Source organism: Anomaloglossus baeobatrachus, chromosome 8 (assembly GCF_048569485.1).
Source record: "Anomaloglossus baeobatrachus isolate aAnoBae1 chromosome 8, aAnoBae1.hap1, whole genome shotgun sequence".
NCBI classification, from domain to species: Eukaryota; Metazoa; Chordata; class Amphibia; order Anura; family Aromobatidae; genus Anomaloglossus; species Anomaloglossus baeobatrachus.
Window position 1 is genome coordinate 613,337 of NC_134360.1, and position 21,664 is coordinate 635,000.

Below are 21,664 nucleotides of genomic sequence, written 5' to 3' on the forward strand. Positions count from 1 at the left end.
TCATACCCTCTCAGCGATAGTGAAGCTTCCGCTGATCAAGCAGCGGTCACTACAGACAGGGGTACAATCTCTCCTTCAAGGCCAGTCACACCCCTTGAGGCGCCTCATGCACTTCCTGGGGAAGATGGTGGCAGCAATGGAAGCAGTTCCTTTCGCGCAGTTTCACCTGCGTCCTCTTCAATGGGACATCCTACGCAAATGGGACAGGAAGCCGACGTCCCTCGACAGGAACGTCTCCCTCTCTCAGGCGACCAAAGCTTCCCTTCGGTGGTGGCTTCTTCCCACTTCATTATCGAAGGGGAAATCCTTCCTACCCCCATCCTGGGAGGTGGTCACGACGGACGCGAGTCTGTCAGGGTGGGGAGCGGTTTTTCTCCACCACAGGGCTCAGGGTACGTGGACCCAGCAAGAGTCCTCGCTTCAGATCAATGTTCTGGAAATACGGGCAGTGTATCTTGCCCTGAAAGCGTTCCAGCAGTGGCTGGAAGGCAAGCAGATCAGAATTCAGTCGGACAATTCCACAGCGGTGGCATACATCAACCACCAAGGCGGCACACGCAGTCGGCAAGCCTTCCAGGAAGTCCGGCGGATTTTGATGTGGGTGGAAGCCACGGCCTCCACCATCTCTGCAGTTCACATTCCAGGCGTGGAAAACTGGGAAGCAGATTATCTCAGTCGCCAGGGCATGGACGCAGGGGAATGGTCCCTTCACCCGGACGTGTTTCAGGAGATCTGTTGCCGCTGGGGGGTGCCGGACGTCGACCTCATGGCGTCCCGGCACAACAACAAGGTACCGACGTTCATGGCACGGTCTCAAGATCCCAGAGCTCTGGCGGCAGACGCCTTAGTTCAGGATTGGTCGCAGTTTCAGCTCCCTTATGTGTTTCCTCCGCTGGCACTGTTGCCCAGAGTGTTACGCAAGATCAGGGCCGACTGCCGCCACGTCATCCTCGTCGCTCCAGACTGGCCGAGGCGGTCGTGGTACCCGGATCTGTGGCATCTCACGGTCGGCCAACCGTGGGCACTACCAGACCGACCAGACTTGCTATCTCAAGGGCCGTTTTTCCATCTGAATTCTGCGGCCCTCAACCTGACTGTGTGGCCATTGAGTCCTGGATCCTAGCGTCTTCAGGGTTATCTCAAGACGTCATTGCCACTATGAGACAGGCTAGGAAACCAACGTCCGCCAAGATCTACCACAGGACGTGGAAAATTTTCCTGTCGTGGTGCTCTGCTCAGGGTTTTTCTCCCTGGCCTTTTGCCTTGCCCACTTTTCTGTCCTTCCTTCAATCTGGACTGGAAAAGGGTTTGTCGCTCGGCTCCCTTAAGGGACAAGTCTCAGCGCTCTGTGTTTTTCCAGAAGCGCCTAGCCAGACTTCCACAGGTACGCACGTTCCTGCAGGGGGTTTGTCACATCGTTCCTCCTTACAAGCGGCCGTTAGAACCCTGGGATCTGAACAGGGTGCTGCTGGTTCTTCAGAAACCACCATTCGAGCCAATGAGAGATATTTCTCTCTCACGCCTTTCGCAGAAAGTGGTTTTTCTAGTAGCAGTCACTTCACTTCGGAGAGTGTCTGAGCTAGCAGCGCTGTCATGCAAAGCCCCTTTCCTGGTTTTTCACCAGGACAAGGTGGTTCTGCGTCCGGTTCCGGAATTTCTCCCTAAGGTGGTATCCCCCTTTCATCTCAATCAGGATATCTCCTTACCTTCTTTTTGTCCTCATCCAGTTCACCAATGTGAAAAGGATTTGCACTTGTTAGATCTGGTGAGAGCACTCAGACTCTACATTTCTCGTACGGCGCCCCTGCGCCGCTCGGATGCACTCTTTGTCCTTGTCGCTGGCCAGCGTAAAGGGTCACAGGCTTCCAAATCAACCTTGGCTCGGTGGATCAAGGAGCCAATTCTCGAAGCCTACCGTTCGGCTGGGCTTCCGGTTCCCTCAGGGCTGAAGGCCCATTCTACCAGAGCCGTGGGCGCGTCCTGGGCTTTGAGGCACCAGGCTACGGCTCAGCAGGTGTGTCAGGCGGCTACCTGGTCGAGCCTGCACACTTTCACAAAACACTATCAGGTGCATACCTATGCTTCGGCGGATGCCAGCCTAGGTAGACGAGTCCTTCAGGCGGCGGTTGCCCACCTGTAGGAAGAGGCCGTTTTACGGCTCTCTTACGAGGTATTATTTTACCCACCCAGGGACTGCTTTTGGACGTCCCAATTGTCTGGGTCTCCCAATGGAGCGACAAAGAAGAAGGGAATTTTGTTTACTTACCGTAAATTCCTTTTCTTCTAGCTCCAATTGGGAGACCCAGCGCCCGCCCCTGTTTTTTTGTGTACACATGTTGTTCATGTTGAATGGTTTCAGTTCTCCGATATTCCTTCGGATTGAAGTTACTTTAAACCAGTTTATAATTCTTTTTCCTCCTTCTTGCTTTTGCACCAAAACTGAGGAGCCCGTGGGAGCACGAGGGGTGTATAGGCAGAAGGGGAGGGGCTTAACACTTTTAAGTGTAATACTTTGTGCGGCCTCCGGAGGCATAGCCTATACACCCAATTGTCTGGGTCTCCCAATTGGAGCTAGAAGAAAAGGAATTTACGGTAAGTAAACAAAATTCCCTTCTTAATCCATCATCAATTAGGCAGGTAAATGGTCTGGAGCTGATTCCAGGTGCGGCATTTGGATTTGGAATCTGTTGCTGTGAACCCATGACATTGACAAAGGAGGTCTCAAAGGAAGATAAACCATCAATAGCCTGAAAGAAAAAAAAAAAGAAATCCATCGGATAGCAAAAATGCCCAGCCAAATCAAACGTTTTGCATATTCTGCGAAAAAAAAAGAGCACTCATGAGCTTGGCAACTCGAAAATGTCTGGATGTCCATGGAAGACAACAGGAGTGGATCGCAGAATCCTTTCTATGATCTAAAAAAAACCTCTTCACAACATCCGCAGAAGACTGCTCTCCAAGATGTCAGTATTTCAGTATCTAAGTCCACCATAAAGAGAAGACGTCATAAGAGCAAATACAGAGGGTTCATTACAAGGTGCAAAACATTCATAAGCCTGAAAATAGGCCAGATTAGACTTTACCAAAGAGCATCTAAAAAACTCCCAGTTCTGGACAAACATTGGGAGACAGATGAGACTAAGATCAACCTGCACCAGAATAATGGAAGAAGAAAGTCTGGAGAAGGCTTGGTGTGATGGCCCTGGGGCACTAGTGGTTATTGATGATGGGACTGAAGACAGAAGCAGCCGGATGAAGTACACAGGGCGATACTCTGCTCAGATTCAACCAAATGCAACAAGGTTGATTTGGATGGAGCGTCACAGACAGATGGACACTGACCCAAAACATCCTGTGAAAGGCAAAGAAGTGGAATATTCTGCAAAGGCCGACTCATTACCAGATCTCTGCCACATCAAGCTTCATTTCACAGTTTTTAAGCACCACTCCAGCATTTAATTTTTTTTTTTCTTCAGCGCATTAGGGGTTCTTTAAACTTAAGTCCTCGGCCTCCGGTCTTGGACTCCCCTTCCAGTGTTTTTATCCTTATTCAGTGCTGCTCCGGTCCCATGACGCTATCTTGTGACCTGACTTATGGTCAGTCATAAGTTCCAAAGTTACTTCACAAGCCCCCAATGCAACTTTTAAGAGATCAAAACAAAGCTCTCATAGACTTGTATTAAGTTGTGACCTCCAGCACCTCTATGAAACACTGGAGCTGCCGGCAAATCACAAATAGTCGGAGACCGACCGGTGCGACGCTGGAAATAGATGAAGATGGCGACAGGTGAGTTTAAAACAGGAAGCAGCGGACTTTCATCACCACTACAGTGTTTTCTTTTTATTGTAGGGCTGGAGTGGTGTTTTTAAACAAAAAATTAAGGCAGAAAGACAAACAAGCAAGTACTGAAGTCACCAGTAAAGCTCGGCAAAGCCTCACAAAGCAGGAAATGCAGTGTGTGATGTCCATGACTTCCAGACTTCACGCCATTGCCTGCAAAGCATTAAAAAGGGTTAGGGTTAGAAAACATTTGTTATGGTAAAGTTAACGTGTTCAATTACTTTTGAGCCTATGAAATGAGGAGGTTTTGTAGAAAAATGGTTGCACTTCCTAAACATTTCACTGGCGATTTTTGCTCAACCTCCTTTAATTGAACATGAAAGTCTCCAGTTCAATTGCATATATATATATATATATATATATATATATATATATATATATATATATATATATATATATATATATATATATATATATATATATATATATATATATATATAAATATAAAAAAAAGTGTCCGGCAGAGCTGAAATCGCAAAGATTCAGAGTCTGCGTGTGACTGCGTGTGTGTTAGGGCTAACCCTAAACACACCAAGCAATATGGTAAAAAGTGGTGGTTTGTTAGCCCATAGTGCCAATGTTTCAGTTCTAAGGTATAAAGCTTTCTTAAGCCTGCAGGGAGAAAAAAAAAAGACTCCTCACACTTCTACTAGCAAACAGTCAGTAGAAAAATGGGACAGCACAAAGATGGAGACCACAATGTTTGTACTGATTATGGGTCCCCTAATCCGATCTTGCAGCCTCATAGCTGTCTGGGGTCAGAAGTCAAGGGTTGAGTTCAGACATTGCTTTCTGTATGTGGACCGTGAAATACGCCTCGCTGAACCAGGACTAACTAGGGCAGAACCACCTTTCGTTCATTGTTTACGAGACACCGCAGCACGTTTGATAGCCGCTGTGCCTGGTGCTGCCGCCCTAAGCAACATCTGAATGTACAAGTCGTTTTGCTACAGTTGTAAAACAAAAAAAACAACAACAACTTGAGAAAGGTTCATACCTTTTAGAACCCTAATGTTGCCACTGCCCCTGTGGGCTACTAAACCACAGCTTTTTTGCCATATTGCTTGGTGTGCTGCCTCCATTCGTTGCTTTCTCTGTCATTGTATTATCTACACTCCAGTCTCGTAATATTTTTTGTAATGTTTACTTGACAGGCATCTTTCAATCTACCTGAACAATTCAACTTTGCCATGAATGTTTATGCAAAAATGAAAGGAAAAACAGGGCTCCGAGTAACAGTGCGAATCACGGATGCTTCGACACAGCAGTTCACCGGCATGACCCGGGAGTTGTCGGATGAGATTCAGATTCAGGTAATCGAAAAAAAGTTTCTAAAGGCTGCGAGCACATTCGATAACTGTACGATCCATCAGTCGTCATTGATCCATTCTGAACCCCCTACACTGAGCGCTCCTGTGTTCTGCTGCGAGATAGTTCCCTCCATTGATATCCGCACTCGGTGGGTTTGGCCAAAATTATTTTGTGTATGTGGATTTTTAGTCTTTGTCATCACCTGCTACTGACGTAATGGAGAATGTAATTCTGTATGACTGGTGCGTAGATGGTCACTCAGCAGTGGTTGACCTTACGTAATGTCTCCTCTTTTTTCTTTGGGTGGGGGGCGCTCTCAGAGGCTTGTTTTTCTATAGCACTTTTCTAACTTCAAGTTCCTATTCTAGGTGTTTGAACGATTGCATTTGATAAACCCCAGTATAGAAGCAGAGCAGATACTTATGTCTCCAAATTCTAACTTGAGGCTTCAAACAAACAGGTAATTTTAATTGCTTTTGGTCATGAAAAGAAATATAGTACAGTGAATTTCCAAACCCAGAAATTTAATAAAAAAGGAAATAAAAAAAGGTAAGAGTAAGGTAACAAATCAAAACTGTATTCTCACAAAGAAAGCAGCAATTCCATGAAACGCAAACTAGTAAACCTAAAAGAACTGTTATAACATTGATTTAATGCTAGGATTTGTGTAATAGATTTTTCAGGAATATTTTACAGCTTTCTAGATTACCATCTGTATTGTAGTTTTCACTTTGACAAGTGAGTTCTGTAATAGGCTGACAACGTGCTATTCTGTAGTGATCACTTCTCAGCACGGTTACAAAAGTAAAACCAGTACAGATGTAGCAATTGTTATACTGACATGTGGCACGCTACGTTGTTCTAGTGGTGTGACCATCTATACAGCAAGCATGGCGGCTCATTTACTTTTGTACTGGAGTCCAAGACACAGCTAAAGTACAACTTAATGTGCTTAATTTTTAAATTGCGACTGTTCAATCTGAGAAAACTTCTAGGTGTCCTCCATCACAGGAGGAATGGGGACTTACAGACAGCCCCGACTCGCTGCCGCAGAGCGGAATAAGTGCTACACCTGGTGAGAGAACTGCTGGTGAGGGAATTTTTACTCTGCAACATCCATTGCTGCTTGCTTCTGAAAAACCCTGATGGAGTCAAAATAATCACTCCACCCTGAGATGAATTCCCACATGGAGTCTGCAAACTATTCTAGGAAGCTCTGCTCTCCAAAAGTCAAATCGTGCTCCTTCCCTCAAAAGTCTCGCCATGTGGACAAACAGTATTGTAAGGCTATGTGCGCACTTTGCGTTGAGGTAGTTGCAGTTCTAAACGCATCCTCTGGCAGTAATGGTATTTGTCAAATTTGGTTTTAACCACAAAAATGCTATAAACACGCTTGCATTTTTACCACGTTTTGGCCGCGTTTTTACCGCAATTTACATGCTTTTTCTTTGCTTAAAGTCAGATGCATTTTGAAGACAAATACACTACTAAATAAAGTTTAAACAGGGACATATCATGCATGCCCTTAATATAATGTCAAAAACGCATGTCAAAGCATGTAAAACGCTAGGATTTTGTTATAGGATGCGTTTTGAAACTTCTCATTGACTGTAATGTTAGCAAAATGCTGCCAAATTGGCAAAAACAATTGACATGCTGCTTCTTTAACCGCAGAGATTTTGACAATTTTTTCTGCAACTGAAACGCACGGTTATAACAGCATTGTGCGCACAAGAAATCCCTATTTCCCATAGAGTTTGCTTGAAAATCTAAACGCATGCATTTTGGCATTAAAACGCTGCAGTTCCAAACGCTGCGGAAACGCATGAAAAAACTCAACGTGTGCACACAGCCTTATATGGGGTATTGTCACGTTCTCAAGAAATTGTTTAATATTTATGCGCTTATTTTTTATCTATTTCCCCTTCTGAAAATGTAAAATTTGGGGTTAAAACAACATTTTTGTGGTAAAAATGTAATTATTTTTTTCTTCACTGCCTAATCGTATAACCTTTTGTGACACACCTGTGATGTTAATATGCTGACTACATGCAGTTGTAAGTTGGGGTCACGTGGGGGATTTCTGCTGTTCTGCCACCTCAGGGGCTTTACCTATATGAGATGGCCCCCACAAACCATTCCAGGCAAATCTGCACTCCAATATGGTGCTCCTTCCCTTCTTAACACTGTGCCTGAAAAGTAGTTTCTGATCACATATGAGGTATTGCCTTACTCATAAGAAATTGAGTAGCAAATTTCTTTGTCGCTCCATTGGGAGACCCAGACAATTGGGTGTATAGCTTCTGCCTCCGGAGGCCACACAAAGTATTACACTTTAAAAAGTGTAACCCCTCCCCTCTGCCTATACACCCTCCCGTGCATCACGGGCTCCTCAGTTTTATGCTTTGTGTGGAAGGAGGCACACATCCACTCATGAATTCTCAGATTAGTTATATCGGTTGGAAGAAAAGTGGGCCCCCACGGGGCCCCCGGCATGTTCCCTTCTCACCCCACTAAGTCGGCGGTGCTGTTAAGGTTGAGGTACCCATTGCGGGTACAAAGGCCGGAGCCTCATGCCGTCTCCTTCACCATCCCTTAGCGGCTCTGGGAGAAGTGGGATCCTGAGCGGTCATCCATCCACTGGGACCGTGCTCCCTCCGCAGCCCCTGTGGGAATCTGTCGGACAGGAGTTTATTTATCCTCAGGGACCGGGCCCTGCATCACTAAGGTACTCTGTATCCCCATGGGGGATGTGCATGGAGCGCCTTCATCCCGGACGCTGCAGCAGCTGCTTATTTGTGACGGCCGGCGGACTTCCGCGCCGACCGCGCCTGTTTGTCGGCCGCGGTCTTAAATTTAGTCCCCGGCTTCAATTGCGGCCTAGTAGCAAAACTCCCGCCCCCTGGCCTGTCTATCAGGGGTAAGGGTGGGACGGCCGGCCTGACGTCGGCTGTGAGGGCCGGAGCATCCTGGATGTTTCCTCCCCCCTCACTGATCACTGTGGGGACTCCAGATTCCCGCACTTTTTCTAACGCCGCCCACGGCTCCACTCCTCCCCTGAGAGCTCCGGCAGCCATTTCTTTGGCATTCTGCCTGTGGAGGATTTCCTGGAAAGAGCTCTGCAACGCTGGGAGACCTAAGGCAGGGAATCTGGAGGAGACACACTCCGCTTTTTAGCGGTCGGTAAGCCACACCGGTCACCCAGTGCTGGTCCCCTTAGGGTGCCGGAATAGATACTATATATATTTATATATTTCTGTTCGGTCGGGCTGTTTACCCTTCCCATATACCCTCAGTGATCACTCTCCTAGGAGACAACAGCATGTCGTCCACAAGGAGCAAGGGTGCCAAGGCACAGGGTTATTTTGCGACCTGTACCTCTTGTGCGGCTAAGTTACCTGCGGGTTCCACCTACCCTCACTGTGAGCAATGCTCAACCCCTGTTTTGCTTCCTCAACCCGAGCCTCGGTCACTAGTGGGCCCCTCGGCTCAGGTAGAACCCCTTGCTCCCCCTGCCCAGGCGGCAGGGACAGAGTTTGCAGTTTTTGCTGAAAAACTCTGAGTCACTCTCACAATCCATGGCTCAGTCTATGGACAAATGGTCTGCCAAGCTGCTTGAAGCTTTGCAGTCCAGACCGGTCCTTACACAAGCCCCGGACCCTGTTGGACCTGCACCTCCAGGCCCCTCTCTGTCCGCGCCGCAGCACGTTCCCAGGGGGGGCCCTAGGTCTCACGTGGAGGACTCCGGCCCGGACCACAGTCCCAGACCGGCTAAGCGGGCCCGCTGGGAATCTTCCCCGACTTCTTCACGCTGCTCGGGTTCCCAGCGTGAGGACTCTCTGGAGGACGAGGCGGACGTCGCAGCTCAGGGCTCTGACACTGACGTTGCTCTCAATCTTGATACACCTGAAGGGGACGCCATAGTAAATGACCTTATCTCGTCCATCAACCAGGTGTTAGATATCTCTCCCCCGCCGCCACCGGTAGAGGAGTCGACTTCTCAGCAGGAGAAACACCAGTTTCGGTTCCCTAAACGTACACGGAGTGCGTTTTTCGATCACTCTAACTTCAGAGATGCTGTCCAGAAGCCCAGAGCGGTTCCGGACAAGCGCTTTACTAAGCGCCTTACTGACACACGTTACCCCTTCCCCTCTGACGTGGTTAAGGGTTGGGCTCAATGACCCAAGGTGGATCCCCCAGTCTCTCGATTGGCGGCTAGATCTGTGGTATCGGTTGCAGATGGATCATCGCTAAAGGATGCCACTGACAGGCAGATAGAGCTCCTGGTAAAATCCATCTATGAAGCCACGGGCGCGTCTTTTGCCCCGGCTTTTGCAGCCGTCTGGGCACTACAAGCTATCTCAGCTTGTCTGGCTGAGATTAATGCGGTCACACGTAATTCTGCTCCGCAGGTTGCGTCTTTGACTTCTCAGGCGTCAGCTTTTTCTTCCTACGCCATGAACGCAGTTTTAGACTCTGCTAGCCGTACAGCGGTGGCATCCGCTAACTCTGTGGCAGTCCGCAGGGCCATGTGGCTGCGTGAATGTAAGGCAGACTCTGCTTCCAAGAGATTCTTAACCGGTTTGCCGTTTGCTGGCGACCGCTTGTTTGGTGAACGATTGGATGAGATTATTAAGGAATCCAAGGGAAAGGACTCCTCCTTACCCCAGTCCAAACCAAAGAGACCTCAGCAACGGAAAATACAATCGAGGTTTCGGTCCTTTCGTCCCTCCGCCAAGCCCCAATCCTCTTCGTCCAGCAGGCCGGAGAAAGGCCAGAGGAACTCCTATGCGTGGCGGTCCAAGTCACGCCCCCAAAAGGCCGCAGGAGGCACTGCCTCCAAGGCGGCCTCCTCATGACTCTCGGCATCCCCGAACCGCATCCTCGGTCGGTGGCAGGCTCTCCCGCTTTTGCGACGCCTGGTGGCCACATGTTCAAGACCGATGGGTGAGAGACATTCTGTCTCACGGTTACAGGATAGAGTTCAGCTCTCGTCCCCCGACTCGGTTCTTCAGAACATCTCCTCCGCCCCCCGAGCGAGCCGATGCGCTTTTTCAGGCGGTGAACGCTCTGAAGACAGAAGGAGTTGTGATCCCTGTTCCCCCTCCAGGAACATGGTCGCGGCTTTTACTCCAACTTGTTTGTGGTGCCAAAGAAGGACGGCTCGTTCCGTCCCGTTCTGGACCTCAAACTGCTCAACAGACATGTGAGCACCAGACGGTTTCGGATGGAGTCTCTACGCTCTGTCATCGCTTCGATGTCACAAGGAGACTTCCTAGCATCGATCGACATCAAGGATGCTTATCTCCATGTGCCGATCGCACCCGAACATCAACGCTTTTTGCGTTTCGCCATCGGGGACGAACACCTTCAGTTCGTGGCATTGCCTTTCGGCCTGGCGACAGCCCCACGGGTGTTCACCAAGGTCATGGCATCTGTTGTGGCGGTCCTACACTCTCAGGGCCACTCGGTGATTCCCTACTTAGACGATCTTCTGGTCAGGGCACCCTCTCAGATGGCGTGTCAAAACAGCCTTTCCGTCGCTCTGGCGACTCTCCAGCAGTTCGGGTGGATCATCAACTTCCCAAAATCCAAGTTGACACCGACCCAATCACTGACGTACCTTGGGATGGAGTTTCATACTCAGTCAGCAGTAGTCATGCTACCGCTGGACAAGCAGCTTTCGCTGCAGGCAGGAGTGCAATCTCTTCTTCGGGGTCAGTCACACCCCTTGAGGCGCCTCATGCACTTCCTGGGGAAGATGGTGGCAGCGATGGAGGCAGTGCCCTTCGCGCAATTCCATCTGCGGCCACTCCAGTGGGACATTCTCCGCAAATGGGACAGGAGGTTGACTTCACTCGACAGGAACGTCTCTTTCCCTTGCAACCAAGACGTCACTTCAGTGGTGGCTCCTTCCCAACTCTCTATCGCAGGGAAAATCCTTCCTACCCCCCACCTGGGCTGTGGTCACGACGGACGCGAGCCTGTCAGGGTGGGGGGCGGTTTTTCTCCACCACAGGGCTCAGGGAACCTGGACTCCGATAGTCATCCCTTCAGATCAATATTCTGGAGATAAGGGCAGTGTATCTAGCCCTATTGGCCTTTCATCGGTGGCTGGAGGGCAGGCAGATCCGGATCCAGTCGGACAACGCCACTGCCATCGCATACATCAACCACCAAGGCGGCACTCGCAGTCGTCCAGCCTTCCAGGAAGTCCGACGAATTCTGCAGTGGGTGGAAGCCACAGCTTCCACCATCTCCGCAGTTCACATCCCGGGCGTAGAAAACTGGGAAGCAGATTTTCTCAGCCGACAGGGCATGGACGCGGGGGAATGGTCTCTTCACCCAGACGTGTTTCGAGAGATCTGTCGCCGCTGGGGAACGCCGGACGTCGATCGCATTGCGTCACGGCACAACAACAAAGTCCCGGCATTCATGGCCCGGTCTCAAGATCACAGAACTCTGGCGGCAGACGCATTAGTTCAGGATTGGTCGCAGTTTCGACTGCCCTATGTATTTCCTCCTCTGGCGATGCTGCCCAAAGTGCTGCGCAAGATCAGGTCTGACTGTCGTCGCGCCATTCTCGTCGCCCCAGATTGGCCGAGGCGGTCGTGGTACCCGGATCTGTGGCATCGCACGGTGGGTCAACCGTGGGCGCTCCCAGACCGCCCAGACTTGCTGTCTCAAGGGCCGTTTTTCCATCTGAATTCTGCGGCCCTCAACCTGACTGTGTGGCCATTGAGTCCTGGCTCCTAGCGTCCTCAGGGTTATCTCAAGATGTCATTGCCACTATGAGACAGGCCAGGAAACCATCGTCCGCCAAGATCTATCACAGGTCTTGGAGGATCTTCTTATCCTGGTGCTCTGATAAGGGTTTTTCTCCCTGGCCCTTTGCCTTACCCACTTTTCTTTCATTCCTTCAATCAGGAATGGACAAGGGTTTGTCTCTCGGCTCTCTCAAGGGACAAGTATCGGCGCTATCCGTATTTTTTCAAAAGCGTCTAGCCAGGCTTCCGCAGGTCCGCACGTTCCTGCAGGGAGTTTGCCACATAGTCCCACCTTACAAGCGTCCGCTGGAACCCTGGGATCTTAACAGGGTGCTAACGGCTCTTCAGAAACCACCTTTCGAGCCGCTGCGGGATGCCTCTTTATCACGTCTTTCGCAGAAGGTGGCATTTCTAGTGGCAGTTACATCGCTCCGTAGAGTGTCGGAGCTGGCAGCGCTGTCATGCAAAGCCCCCTTCCTGGTTTTTCACCAGGATAAGGTGGTTCTGCGTCCGGTCCCGGAATTTCTCCCTAAGGTGGTATCCCCTTTTCATCTCAATCAGGATATCTCCTTACCTTCATTTTGCCCTCATCCAGTTCACCAATGTGAAAAGGATTTGCACTCGTTAGATCTGGTGAGAGCTCTCCGGCTCTACGTGTCTCGCACTGCGCCCCTGCGCCGTTCAGATGCGCTCTTTGTCCTTGTCGCTGGCCAGCGTAAGGGTTCGCAGGCTTCCAAGTCAACCTTGGCTCGGTGGATCAAGGAACCGATTCTTGAAGCCTACCGTTCTTCTGGGCTTCCGCTTCCTTCAGGGCTGAAAGCCCATTCTACCAGAGCCGTGGGTGCGTCCTGGGCATTGCGGCACCGGGCTACGGCTCAGCAGGTGTGTCAGGCAGCTACCTGGTCTAGTCTGCACACTTTCACGAAACACTATCAGGTGCATACCTATGGTTCGGCAGACGCCAGTCTAGGTAGGCGAGTCCTTCAGGCGGCGGTTGCCCACCTGTAAGAAGGGGTCGCTTTCGGCTCTTTTTATCGAGGTATTCTTTTACCCACCCAGGGACTGCTTTTGGACGTCCCAATTGTCTGGGTCTCCCAATGGAGCGACAAAGGAGAAGGGAATTTTGTTTACTTACCGTAAATTCCTTTTCTTCTAGCTCCTATTGGGAGACCCAGCACCCGCCCCTGTTCCCTTCGGGCTGTTTGTTCTTTTTGTGTACACATGTTGTTCATGTTGAATTGTTCTTTTGGTTCATGGTTTTCAGTTCTCCGAACATCCTTCGGATTGAATTTACCTTAAACCAATTTATAAGTTTCCTCCTTCCTGCTTTTGCACCAAAACTGAGGAGCCCGTGATGCACGGGAGGGTGTATAGGCAGAGGGGAGGGGTTACACTTTTTAAAGTGTAATACTTTGTGTGGCCTCCGGAGGCAGAAGCTATACACCCAATTGTCTGGGTCTCCCAATAGGAGCTAGAAGAAAAGGAATTTACGGTAAGTAAACAAAATTCCCTTCTTTGTAGTCCATTTTCTCCTGTTACCCTTGCAAACTTAAGTGCGCCTTCAACATAATTTTTATTGAAAACAACATGATATATCATTTCTTCATCGTTCCTTATGGGAGACCCAGACCATGGGTGTATAGCTTCTGCCTCCGGAGGACACACAAAGTACTACACTCAAACGTGTAGCTCCTCCCTCCGGGCTATATACACCCCTTGGATGACAATCTAACCAGTTCAATGCTTTGTGTTTCAGGAGGTCACACACACTCATGCATTCTCTGATTTTTAATTTTTAAGATTTTGATTTCAAAGATATGGAAGAAAAGCGGGTCCAGTCTGGACTCCCGGCATGTCCCTTCTCACCCCACTGTGTCAGCGGTGCTGTTAAGGTTGACTTTACAAGGCTGGAGCCTTCACATGCCGCGCTCCTTCACCATCCTCTGAGGCTCTGGCTTGAAGTGGGAGCCATCACGGTCCTCTCTGCTTTGCAGAAGACCGGTCTCCATCCGCAGCCCTGTCAGGGTCCTGCCGGACGGAGCGCTTAACCCCCCCCAGGGACATGGCCCTGCGTCTCAAAAGCTAAGTATGGAGACGTTTTTCAGGGGTCCCGGGTACATTTATTGTGGGGAGAGTGTGTTTTGTCACTTTGCTGTGATTTCCGGCCGGTTCTCTGGGTTTTTCCTGAGAACCGCGCCGAGGGTGCCTGCTCGTCGGCCGCATGTAAAAATCTAGGCCCCGGCTTCAGTTGTGGCCTAGTTTCGGTTTCAGCTTCCCCTGCATGTCATTCATGCAGGGGAACAGTGTGGCGCCGCCCACCGGCCGTTCAGCAGAGGGGAGGACACTCCTCTCTGAGGAGATGTTTCCCTCCCCTGTATCTCTCCTTGGCCCTCCAGTTTCCCGCTCTTGGGCTAATCCCCGCCTCCCCTCCTCACTCCAGCACCATTTTATCAGCGTTCTCACACTGATCGGCGCTGGCTGCTGCAGCTACTGCATCCTGGAAGGCAGAAGCTTCACTGGGGGTCCGAGCTGTGGAATCCGGAGGGCACACACGGTCTGGTAAGCCACAACCTCTGGTTGTGGGCTTTATTATACACTCTTAGGGGGTCATTCTACAGGAGGGTATTCTTACTGCAGAGTCTCCACCTCAGCAGCATGTCTGTCACTAGGAGCAAGTCTGCTAAGCTGTACGCTATATGCACTGCATGTAAGCTGATTCTGCCAGAACCGAGCACATATCCACATTGTGATGCCTGCTCTAACATGGTGGTGCCTCAGCCTGGAGCCTCTTCAGGGGTCCCTCCGGCTGCTCCGGCCCCGGTGGCTGAACCCCCGGCTTGGGTAGCATCTTTTTCCAGAGCTATTTCCCAGTCTTTTGCCGACTCCATGGGACAGCTGTCCCGGACTCTGCTGACCATGCATCAGCCCCCTTCTCAGGGCGCCTCTGCTGCTCCAAGCTCTGCAGAGCTCTCAGAGCATGTTTTAGGACCTCGTCCTCCTAAACGGAGACGCAGGGACCCTTCTCCTTCCTTGTCCCACGGCTCTGATTCACAAGCTGAATTGCAGGGCAAGGAGGATACTTTTACTGTGGGCTCAGACGCTACCTCTATGTACCCCATTGACTTATCTGAGGGTGATGCGGATGTTAGTGACTTGATTACATCCATTAACTCCGTACTGAACCTCAATCCCCCAGTGTCAGAGGAACAAGCCTCTCTGGTAGAAATACACCAGTTTACCTCTCCTAAGAGAGCTAGGAGTACGTTTTTTAACCACTCCAGTTTTCAGGCCACTGTTACCAAGCCCAGGGCCTGTCCTGACAAACGCTTCCCAAAGCGTAGTTCTGATGACCGTTTTCCCTTTCCACCAGAGGTGGTTAAGGAGTGGGCTCAGTCCCCAAAGGTAGACCCTCCGGTGTCTAGAATCTCAGCCCGGACAGTCGTATCTGTGGTCGATGGCACCTCTCTTAAGGATCCCACTGACCGCCAGGTTGACCTTCTGGCCAAATCTGTATATGAGGCGGCAGGAGCCTCGTTCTCCCCGTCTTTTGCAGCAGTGTGGGCTCTTAAGGCAGTCTCTGCCTCTCTGGCGGAGATACATTCCCTCGCCAGGGACTCTATACCCGAGATGGTTGCCTTAACTTCCCAGGCTTCGGCTTTTTCATCCTACGCCATGTCTGCCATTCTGGAGGCTTCTCACCGCACGGCGGTGGCTTCCGCTAATTCTCTCGCGATCCGCAGGATTTTGTGGCTTCGAGAGTGGAAAGCAGACGCTTCTTCTAAGAAGTACCTTGCTGGGCTCCCCTTTGCTGGGTCCCGGCTGTTCGGTGAACAACTGGATGAAATTATTAGGCTATGTCCGCACGTTGCTTTTTACCTGCTTTTTACCTGCTTTTTTGCTGCTTTTTCAACTGCAGCGTTTAATGCCAAAATGGTTGTGTTCTGCTTTTCAAGCAAAGTCTATGGGAATTTGGGTTTCTTGTCCGCACTATGCAGTTCAAACTGCAGCCTTTTTGTTGCAGAACTTTGGTCAAAAACTCAGCTTTGCAGTGCAAAACCCAAATGGCAAAAACAACTGACATGTCAATTGTTTTTGCCATTTGGGTTTTGCCCTGCAAAGCTGAGTTTTTGACCAAAGTTCTGCAACAAAAAGGCTGCAGTTTGAACTGCATAGTGCGGACAAGAAACCCAAATTCCCATAGACTTTGCTTGAAAAGCAGAACACAACCATTTTGGCATTAAACAGCGCAGAAGAAAAAGCAGCAAAAAAGCAGGTAAAAAGCAACGTGCGGACATAGCCTTAAGGAAGCTACTGGCGGGAAGAGTACTTCCTTGCCACAAACTAAAACCAGGAAACCTGTCCAGGGCAGGAACCAGTCGAGGTTTCGTTCCTTTCGTTCCTCTAACTGGTCATCCTCTAAGCCCTCAGCCTCGTCCACTAACTCAGCCAAGGATCGTAAACCCAACTGGCGCGCGAAGCCGCGTCCTCAGAAGAACGGAGGAGCAGCTGCCACTAAGGCAGCCTCCTCTTGACTATCTGGCTGCGCCAGCAACTTCCTTGGTCGGTGGCAGGCTCTCCCACTTTGGCGACGTGTGGTTTCAGCACGTCTCCGATCAGTGGGTGCGGGATATCATCTCCCACGGCTACAGGATAGAATTTTCTTCCAGCCCGCCAAACAGATTTTTTCTGTCCATTCCCCCCTGCTCCAAAGCCGCCGCCTTCTCACAGGCCGTGGCATCCTTGCAGGCCAACGGTGTAATTGTTCCGGTTCCCGCCCGGGGACGGTTCAGAGGTTTTTACTCAAACCTCTTCCTAGTCCCCAAGAAGGACGGTTCCTTCCGGCCCATCCTGGATCTCAAGCTTCTCAACAAGCATGTTCAGGTGCGGCGCTTTCGCATGGAATCTCTGAGATCGGTCATTGCCTCAATGACCCAAGGAGATTTTCTAGCATCCATCGACATCAGGGATGCCTATCTGCATGTGCCTATTGCGGTTTCCCACCAACGTTGGCTACGCTTTGCAGTCGGAGAGGAACATTTCCAATTCGTGGCTCTCCCCTTCGGGTTAGCCACGGCCCCTCGTGTTTTCACCAAGGTCATGGCAGCAGTGGTTGCGGTCCTGCATCTCCAGGGGTTGGCAGTAATCCCCTACCTGGACGACCTTCTAGTCAAGGCCTCATCCAGTGCAGACTGCCAGCGGAGCGTCTCGCTCACTCTCGCCACGCTTGTCCAATTCGGGTGGCTTGTCAATCTGCCCAAGTCCACTTTGACCCCGACCCAGGAACTTACGTACCTAGGGATGCAATTCGAGACTCTGCCGGCACTTGTGAAGCTGCCCTTAGTCAAACAGCAGTCCCTTCATCTGGCGGTGCGCTCTCTGTTGAAGCCCCGCCGTCATTCCATCAGGCACCTCATGCAGGTGCTGGGTCAGATGGTGGCGTCAATGGAAGCGGTTCCCTTTGCCCAGTTCCATCTGCGTCCCCTGCAGCTGGACATTCTCCGCTGTTGGGACAAGCGGACCTCTTCCTTGCACAAGCTAGTGGCTCTGTCGCCGCAGACCAGGAGCTCTCTTCAGTGGTGGCTTCGGCCCCTCTCTCTGTCACAGGGACGCTCCTTCCTGACTCCGTCCTGGGTGATCCTCACCACGGATGCCAGCCTCTCCGGCTGGGGAGCAGTATTTCTCCACCACCGAGCACAGGGCACTTGGACTCCGTCCGAATCAGCCCTCTCGATCAATGTGCTGGAAATCAGGGCTGTTCTTCTAGCTCTCGTAGCCTTTCACCACCTGTTGGCGGGCAAGCACATTCGAGTCCAGTCGGACAACGCGACAGCGGTTGCCTACATCAATCACCAGGGCGGGACTCGCAGCCGCCTGGCATTGTTGGAGGTTCAACGAATCCTTCAGTGGACGGAGGACTCCAAGTCCACCATATCCGCAGTCCACATCCCAGGCGTAGAAAACTGGGAGGCCGATTATCTCAGCCGTCAAACCGTGGACAGCGGCGAGTGGGCCCTGCATCCGGCAGTGTTCAGGTCAATCTGCCGCAAGTGGGGCACTCCGGAAGTGGATCTAATGGCATCCCGGCACAACAACAAAGTTCCGGTTTACGTGGCTCGCTCCCACGATCCTCAGGCCTTCGCAGCGGACGCGCTGGTTCAAGATTGGTCCCAGTTCCGTCTGGCCTATGTGTTTCCCCCTCTAGCGCTCTTGCCCAGGGTTCTGCGCAAGATCAGAATGGAGGGCCGTCGGGTCATAATCATCGCTCCAGACTGGCCCAGGCGAGCTTGGTACCCAGACCTGCTCCGTCTGTCCGTAGAAATGCCGTGGCATCTCCCGGACCGCCCAGACCTTCTCTCTCAAGGTCCGTTTTTCCGCCAGAATTCTGCGGCTCTCAGATTGACTTGAGTCCTGGATCCTGACGGCTTCAGGCATTCCTTCTGAGGTAATCTCCACTATGACTCAGGCTCGGAAGTCTTCCTCAGCCAAGATTTACCACAGGACTTGGAAGATTTTCCTGTCCTGGTGTCGCTCTTCCGGCCATGTTCCTTGGCCGTTCTCCTTGCCGACCATCCTGTCCTTTCTACAGTCCGGTCTGCAGCTAGGACTGTCCCTCAATTCCCTCAAGGGACAGGTGTCGGCTCTGTCGGTATTATTCCAGCGGCGTATCGCCCGACTGGCTCAGGTGCGCACTTTCATGCAGGGCGCATCTCACATCATTCCACCTTACCGGCGGCCTTTGGATCCCTGGGACCTTAATCTGGTCCTCACGGCCTTACAGAAACCCCCCTTTGAGCCTCTTAGGGAGGTTCCCTTGTTTAGACTTTCACAGAAAGTGGTTTTTCTAGTAGCCATAACTTCTCTCAGGAGAGTCTCTGATTTGGCTGCGCTCTCTTCGGAGTCACCTTTTTTAGTGTTTCACCAAGACAAGGTGGTTCTCCGTCCGACTCCGGATTTTCTCCCTAAGGTGGTGTCTTCTTTCCACCTTAACCAGGACATTTCGTTGCCTTCCCTTTGTCCGGCCCCTGTGCATCGCTTTGAGAAGGCGTTGCATACCTTGGATTTGGTGCGGGCGCTCCGAATCTATGTGTCACGCACAGCCGCTTTTAGGCGGTGCACCTCACTTTTTGTGCTAACCATGGGGTCAGCGCAAGGGTCTCTCGGCTTCTAAACCGACCCTAGCTCGTTGGATTAGGTCGGCCATCTCCGATGCCTACCAGTGTTCTCAGGTGCCCCCACCGCCAGGGATTAAGGCGCACTCGACCAGAGCTGTCGGTGCCTCCTGGGCTTTCAGGCACCAGGCTACGGCTCAGCAGGTTTGTCAGGCTGCCACTTGGTCTAGTCTGCACACCTTTTCGAAGCACTACCAAGTGCATGCTCATGCTTCGGCAGATGCGAGCTTGGGCAGACGCATCATTCAGGCGGCTGTCGCCCATTTGTGAAGTTAGGTTTTGCCTACTTCTCAGTTTGGTTTATTTCCCACCCATGGACTGCTTTGAGACGTCCCATGGTCTGGGTCTCCCATAAGGAACGATGAAGAAAAAGAGAATTTTGTTTACTTACCGTAAATTCTTTTTCTTATAGTTCCGACATGGGAGACCCAGCACCCTCCCTGTTGCCTGTTGGCAGTTCTTGTTCCGTGTGTTATCACCGGCTGTTGTTGTAGACAGAGGTTCCGGTTTTTCCGAGTTTTACTCTATCTCTACTTATGGGTGGATGTCCTCCTTCAGCTTTTGCACTGAACTGGTTAGATTGTCATCCAGGGGGTGTATATAGCCCGGAGGGAGGAGCTACACGTTTGAGTGTAGTACTTTGTGTGTCCTCCGGAGGCAGAAGCTATACACCCATGGTCTGGGTCTCCCATGTCGGAACTATAAGAAAAAGAATTTACAGTAAGTAAACAAAATTCTCTTTTTTCACTGCCCAATATTATAAAATTCAGTGAAAGACAAATGGATTCAAGATGTGCACCACACCCCTAGATATATTTCTTGAGGGGTGTAGTTTCCAAAATGGTGTCACTTTTGGGGGATTTCTGTTGCCTTGGAACCTCGGTGGCATGCGTCCAAACCATCATTTTCCACCACATATGGGATATCTGCGTACTCAAGAGAAATTGCAGAACAAATTGTATGGTGAATTTTTCTCCTTTTAGCCTTGTGAAAATGCAAAATTTAGAGCTAAAACAGAGTTATTTTTTTTTTTTTAATGTTCAAGGTGCTCACCACACATCTAGATTTCTTGAGGGGTGTAGTCTCTAAAATGGGGTTACTTTGGAACCCCCCACCCATTGTTTAGGCACTTCCGTGGCTCTGCAAATACGACATGGCATCTGCCAACTATTCCAGACAATTTGGCATTTCAAAACTCGGATGGCACTCCTTCCCTTTCAAGCCCTGCCGTGCGCCCAAACAGTAGATTTACACCACACATGCAGTATCTGCGTACTCAGGAGAAATTGCACAACAAATTGTATGGTGAATATGGTACATTTCTTTTTAGTATTGTCAGTATGTCATGAGTGTGATTCCGTCCTAAAATTTCAGTAAATGTTATTCTATCTTCTTATGGGATAACACTGAAGATACAGTGGTGAGAAAAAGTGTTTGCACCCTTCTTGATTTCTTATTCTTCTGCATGCTTATCGCACTAAAATGTTTCAGATCACCAAGCAAATATAAATATTAGAGAGCGAAAAAAACAAGTAAACACAAAATGCAGTTTATAAATGAAGGACTTTATTATTAAGGGAAAAAGAAATCCAAACCTACAGGGCCATGTGTGAAAAAGTGATTGCCCCCTAAACTTAATATCTTGTTTGGCCACCCTTAGGAGGAACAACTGCAATCAAGCGTTACCGATAACTGGCAATGAGTCTTTTACAACGCTGTTAATGAATTTTGGCCCACTCATATTTGCAGAATTGTTGTAATTCAGCCATATTGGAGGGTTTCTGAGCATGAACTGCCTTCATATCTAAATTGGATTAGGGTTAGGACTGTGACTAGGCCACTCCAAAGTCTTCATTTTTGTTTTTCTTAAGCTGTTCAGAGGTGGACTAGCTGCTGTGATTTGGCTTATTGTCCTACTTCATAACCCAAGTGCGCCTCAGCTTAGGGTCAGGAACAGATGGCTGGAAATTTTCCTTCAGGACTTTTTGATAGACAGCAGAATTCATGGTTGCATTTACCTCAGCAAGTCTTCCAGGTCCTGAAGGAGCAGAACAGCTTCAGACCACCATACTTTACTGTGGGTATGATGTTCCTTTTCTGAAATGCTTTGTTAATTCTACACCAGATGTAATGGGACATTCAACTTCCAAACATTTCAGCTTTTGTCTCGTCAGTCCACAGGGTATTCTCCCAAACGTCTTGGGGATCATTTAGATATTCTCTAGCTAAACTGAGATGAGCCTTTTGTTCTTTTTGCTAATCAGTGGTTTTTGTGTTGGAGCTTGGCCATTTTGCCCATTTTTGTTGAGTTTCTTATGCTGGTGTCATAAGCACTGAACTTAACAGAGGCAAGTGAGACCTGCGGTTATTTGGATGATGTTGTGCGGTGTTTGACGAGTCGTCACTGTGCTCTTCGGGTAATTTTATTCGGCCGGCCACTCCTGGGAAAGTTCACCACTGTTCCATGTTTTCATCATTTGTGGATAATGGATATCACTGTGGTTCGCTGTAGTCCCAAAACTTTAGAAATGGCTCCAGACTGATAAATCTCAATTACAAGTGCATCTCAATAAATT

The 21,664-nt window shown here is 50.0% G+C and overlaps 1 protein-coding gene across 1 annotated transcript in view; it reads left to right on the plus strand.

Annotated features, from left to right (window-relative positions):
- The window catches only part of NUP210 (nucleoporin 210), a 315,482-nt gene that overhangs the window by 201,548 nt on the left and 92,270 nt on the right, over positions 1–21,664 (plus strand). The window contains exons 28-29 of the mRNA XM_075321239.1: positions 4,996–5,154; positions 5,521–5,612. Coding sequence (XP_075177354.1) covers positions 4,996–5,154; positions 5,521–5,612 — 251 coding nt within the window. The remainder of the gene's footprint in view (positions 1–4,995; positions 5,155–5,520; positions 5,613–21,664) is intronic.